The sequence below is a fragment of the Trematomus bernacchii genome, unplaced genomic scaffold, assembly GCF_902827165.1.
Source record: "Trematomus bernacchii unplaced genomic scaffold, fTreBer1.1, whole genome shotgun sequence".
NCBI lineage: Eukaryota > Metazoa > Chordata > Actinopteri > Perciformes > Nototheniidae > Trematomus > Trematomus bernacchii.
The window spans coordinates 1,050,716-1,056,606 of NW_022987332.1; the positions used below are offsets into that span (position 1 = coordinate 1,050,716).

At 46.5% G+C, this 5,891-nt stretch overlaps 1 protein-coding gene across 1 annotated transcript; it reads left to right on the top strand.

Annotated features, from left to right (window-relative positions):
- The first annotated feature begins 464 nt into the window (after positions 1–464).
- mex3b (mex-3 RNA binding family member B) lies at positions 465–5,402 on the top strand. The gene is made up of 2 exons (XM_034127014.1): positions 465–1,014; positions 2,738–5,402. The coding sequence occupies exons 1-2, from the start codon at positions 795–797 to the stop codon at positions 4,120–4,122; spliced, it is 1,605 nt and encodes a 534-aa protein (XP_033982905.1). The 5' UTR covers positions 465–794; the 3' UTR covers positions 4,123–5,402.
- Positions 5,403–5,891: the final 489 nt, after the last annotated feature.

Below are 5,891 nucleotides of genomic sequence, written 5' to 3' on the forward strand. Positions count from 1 at the left end.
TTATGAAGCAGACATTTAAAATGTGTCCTCAGTTAAAAAGTCTTGAGGTATAAAGCTGATAAAAACAATGTTCTTTATGTTTGCAAAAACAACATTAATATAGAAAGTTTACAGATTGTATGTCCATAAAAATATCTATTCATTTGTAAAATAAATAATAGTTTGTATGTCCTTTATTTGACTTGTGTTTGTATAAGTAGTGTGCATTTTATGCCAATTAAAAAATATAGAAGTTACTGAGGAGCAGACTCAGAGGAGTGAGAGACAAAGAGAGAGATTGAGAACAAAGAGAGGGGCGTCATCTATCCCAACCCCACCCACGTATTGCCCGCCCAGCCAATCAGACCCCTGATATGCAAATGAGCTCGCAGCACCGCATCGCCCCTGCCCAGGCGGTGACGTCACCCGCACATCTCTCCGTCTGGCTGTCCTGGACTCAGACAGAAGCAACAGAGGACCTGAGGGAAGCCAGCCGGGGAGGGGCCCTTTGTCAGGGAGGAATATTGTTACTATCTGCACCGCCGGCTCTGGAATAAAACATTTTCTTCTTCTTCTTTCCTTACAACAGCACAGCCCGGCTCGGCTCGGGACATCCAGTTGCTTTCGGGAAAACAAAAGGGGGTGGATGTTTTTTTTGTACCTCCTTGCACTGTTTTCCCCCCATCCTAGTCCTACTGATTTGACCTGTCTTCAGTAACCGGGTCCGGTGCCTCTCCCTCCTCCCCACTCCTGCCTTCTCCCCGGATCACTCCTTCTTTACCCTCCGGATCCCGCAACGCTGCAGAGCCGCAGAGATGCCCAGCTCGCTGTTCGCAGACAGCGGCGTCCAGGGTGATGCACTGGACGACCAGAGAGCCCTGCAGATCGCCCTGGATCAGCTCTCCCTGCTCGGCTTGGACAACGACGACAACCCGCTGTACGACAACCAGGAGCCCCGGAAGAAGAGCGTCAACATGACCGAATGCGTCCCGGTTCCCAGCTCCGAGCATGTGGCTGAGATTGTTGGCAGACAGGGTGTGTGTTTCTCTTTTTCTAAACAGTTGTGCTATGTGTCATGTTTTGCTGCTGAGCACACTTCAGGTATGAGCACGTCCCGAGCTCTGATCCAATGTGGGGGTCCAGAATCCCAATACACCATGGATCAGTGCATGTAGTCTCCTTACATAGCCTCGCTTGTCTGCACAGGCACTTAACCAGCTTTTTATTATATCATATCTCATTGTGTGGATACCACTTGTGAATTCGGAGTAGCTTTTGTCTACCTGGCAGTAAACAGTTCAGTTAAACGGGAACTTTTGTCAGTGTCTCGCCGGTTAGTCACACACCGTTCCTCCTCTATAAATACACAACTGTGGGCGGCAGCGTGCAGCAGACACCAATTCAGAGAAGTTATCATATAACTAATATAGGAGCATATTGGGATATTTTATGAATGCCGAATGATAAAATAGACTGAAATAACTCTGATTGAATACTAAATACTATTAATTTAATGGTGCGTCTGCTTTTGTAGGCATGTTAACAAATACAATTTATAACAAAAATGAATGAAGTTGGGTTGTGAGGAAAGTAATATACTGTATCTCTCTTGTCATAATGACATTACAGAGGCGACTTACAAAACGTTTTCAGCAATTGTCACTGCCAATTTTAATATTATCTGTTAAATAAGGACATGTGAGCTCAGATGAAACACTGGCTCTCCAGATGTGTTCTTTGTTAGTAGACTCATAGCTGCTCTTTTTTATGATTCTGATAATGAGCTGTACAGTTTAGGACCACTGTCACGATGTTACCTTGCCACAGGCAGCAGCCCGGGCTCAGTCTCCAGCTGTAGGGCTGCAGGGCGGTACTGGTGCTCAGTTACATATGCGGAATCTTTCCCCCTCCCTGCACTACTGCTGCTGCTGTTGTTGTTCCCAGAAAAACAAAGGAACCACAAACCCCCACCCTCCACTTTAAAACGACTACAGTGGGACATTTGTAAAGAAGATGGATTTGCATCAGATGTTCTGCCAGCCACCCCCTTTGTCAGGTTATCATGTTCTAAATGGGAAATTAAGCAGCAGATTAACCGTGACCTCTGGGATTAATTTAAGACTTCCATGAAAGAGACCCTATCCTCATTTGACCCACAGTTTGATACTAACACACTTTCTGTCATTGATTTAACTGTGTAGAGTGAGGTGGGTTTACTGGTTACATCACTGTCCCACTCAGCTGGCTGCTCTACTAATTATGTCATTCTTCTAAGGCTTTTTCCTCTGCGGGCCCTTTTTTTTTTTTATCATAAAGAGATAATGTGTTAATGTGCTCGGGGGTGTTGGAATGCTACTTTAGTGCATCATAGTCACTGCCAGGATAAGCGATTAAGAAGCTTTCCTCTGTTTCCATAATGCTATTAGTGTATAAAAAGCATGTAGAGTGCAGCAGCAGCAGCTGATGTAGAAGCTGACTGTATTGTAGTAAACAAACAGGGATCACCACAGATCCAGAAGTGAGAGTTATTTTTGTCCCGCTGTATGTTTGTGTTAGTGCAGCATGTGGCTTGAATGTGTTCTTCTCCAAAAGGGCGGTTTCACCCCATTTCTGAGGCCACTGGCCTTTTGAGAAACAATAACAAACACCCAGCAGCTGTTTCAAATACACCATAAGCAATGGTTTAACACATGACATATTCTGAGCTTTTATTATTTTGGACCCTGCCCTGACTCTCCTGTTTTGTTCCATTCCTCAGGTTGCAAGATCAAAGCGCTGCGAGCCAAGACCAACACCTACATAAAGACCCCCGTGCGAGGGGAGGAGCCCGTGTTTGTGGTGACGGGCCGGAGGGAGGATGTGGCCATGGCCAGGAGGGAAATCATCTCAGCCGCGGAGCACTTCTCCATGATCCGAGCCTCCAGGAACAAAAACACCAGCCCCACCGGGACTGGGACCCCAGTGCCAGGACCGCCTAACCTGCCCGGACAGACCACCATCCAGGTGCGGGTGCCTTACCGTGTGGTGGGGCTAGTTGTAGGTCCCAAAGGGGCCACCATCAAGCGCATCCAGCAGCAGACACACACCTACATCGTGACCCCCAGCCGGGACAAAGAGCCGGTGTTCGAGGTGACGGGGATGCCGGAGAACGTGGACCGAGCCCGGGAGGAGATCGAGGCGCACATCGCCATGAGGACCGGAGGCCTCATCGAGGTGCAGGATGAAAATGACTTCCACGCCAACGGTACAGATGTAGGTTTCGATCTGCACGGGCACCCCACCGTGTGGTCCAAGCCGGGCGCCGGGGTGACCCCCTCCTCGGTGCGTAAGCCCTTCTCCAACTACCGCAACGACTCGTCCTCCTCCCTGGGCAGCGCCTCCACAGACTCCTACTACAACAGCTCCCGCATGGCCGACTACAGCCCCCCCAGCCCTGCCCTCAGCTACACCAACAACAACAACGGCAACAACAATAACAACAACATCAACACTAACGGCAACGGCTTTGTTTACGGGAGTGACGTGATCTCGCCGGACTGCACTGATCTGACTTTTGACTCGTCTTCAGGGTTTGACTCTGCGCCCACCCCCCCGGGCCTCCAGTGGTCCCAGTACGAGAGCCGCAGGACCCCCTCCTCCCCTGGAGGCAGCTCCCCCACCTCCACCTCAGCCATATTCCCCGTCAACTCCTCCTCTAATGCCAATGGGATCGTGGTGAGTCAGAGAAGGGTTAACGGTTGCACCCCCCAGCCCAGACTCTCCCCCCCCCTCCATAGCCTCAGCGGGGGCCCCGGTGAGCACCCGTTAGCCAGGAGGGTGCGCAGTGACCCCGGCGGGGGCCCTCTCAGTTTCCCTGGTTATTCCAATACTGTGGCCACCCTGCCGGGCCCCCACCTGCCCGGGGTGTCCTGCGACTCCTCAGCCTCCTCCACCTCCTCCTCCTCCTCCACCTCCTCTGGCACCAGCCGAAAAGGCAGCCGCGACTGCTCGGTGTGCTTCGAGAGCGAGGTTATCGCCGCCCTGGTCCCCTGTGGGCACAACCTCTTCTGTATGGAATGTGCCAATCGTATCTGTGAGAGGAACGAGCCGAAATGCCCTGTCTGCCACACCGGCGTCACTCAGGCTATACGTATATTTTCATAAGAACTCTTTGGCCCTCGGGACAAGCTACAGTGAAACAGACTTTTCATACTGCTTTAATGGGACGGCCCATCATCAGATAGGATAGTGTACATAGATATCCAGATGTAAGCTGCAGTATACAGGAGAAGGGACACCGTCTCAGTTGTTAATAAAATACTGTAGCTTTGGGAAATATTTTCAACATCTAAGTGCATGTTTTGAATATTACAGCATAGTAATCAATAGTTCTAGTTAATTGTACGCAATATTTATGAAGTGAAAAGACAATGGGTTCAGGGTGGAGGTACGTGGGTCAAACTGTAGACTGTAGGCCGGCTGAGCCCTCCGGTTAGCCAATCGACTGTAACAAGGGGGGGCTGTGGCTGGGAAACATGGGGGGCTTCCAGCCAAACAGGACTATTGACCCACACAGATACTGCAGCTGGAGGTCAGAACCACGTGAGCAGCGACATATCCTACATATATATGTACAGAATCAATTTCCAGTTGAAAGTTTTAAATGACGTTAATACAGATTGAAGTATTTTATTCTTTTTTGACTTGAAAGATTATATTTCTTATTGCAAAGATGTTTACAGATATTTTGATTTAAGTTCAGTGAACTTTTTGTAGCTGGGTTAAAATATTGTTTATTTTTTAGTATGGCCTTATGGCATTGATCACTGTATTATTTTAATATCACACGACTGTGGGATGAAGTCCGGTCCACACAATGTCTTTTTTGCATTTGACAGTATTCTGTTGGGATGGAGTTTTTATAGGTTCAGCAAAAAAATGTCTCTTAAATCTGCTTCACCCAGCATATTTTTTATTCAGTAATATAAAGCATATTTTATTCTATATTATTATGAAACATTGAAATGTACAATACTTAGTAAGTTGAACAAAAAGAAACGGTTTATGCTTTCTAAAATTTGTATGAATTAGATTCCAGTGGGAATTACAGGCTTCTGTTGCACCACTATAGTTTTAGTATTTCTATTTTAATACATTTGTTTACCACTTGTTTATGTATATGTGGTGAAGTTACTTGAGCGTAAATGTACTTTATTGAGCAAAGTTTAAGAACAAAGTATATTTTATTTTATGATAAAGGGCCTTTAACCTCATGGTCAAATACTAATATTATATTTGCTGAGACAAGATTTGAAAATGTATCAAGAGTTTTATTTTTCTGACATTTAAAGTTATACATGATAAAAAGTAAGACTTTTAAGTAATGGTGCTACTTCATGTTTTTTTTAAGTATTTCTATATAAGTCCAATAAAAATGGTATCTTGACGTGGCGTCTCCCGTTCTTCCTGCTGCTGAGGATTGTTTAGGTGTAAGAGTTTTGTGAACATTTGACCTCTCCGCTTCCTAACAGCGGCTCGGAGGCGGGGGGATTATCACAGTGCCCTAATTATTGAGTGTAGGCTGTGCTGGTCAGACGGGGGGGGGGGACTCGGCCTTATCACTAATTAGAAGTGCTGCGTGACCTATTCTTACACAGCCTGTAATCTGCTGCTTCATGTAGTGATGGGCCGCTTTCAAACTACATTTTAAGAGTTCACCTTAGGCCCTGGGAATCTGTGATGACCATTCACTTAATGTATACACTAAGCAATGAATTAAGATTTGTTTAGGTATTTAATAGCTTTACAAACGTATTTTATTAGATATATACATTTGAGACAACTCAAGGCTGGGCCCGGGGAACATGTGGCACTTCTGGGGGAAACATGATCTCAATAGATGCTGGTTACTTTTCTGTCAATAGTTTAATTGG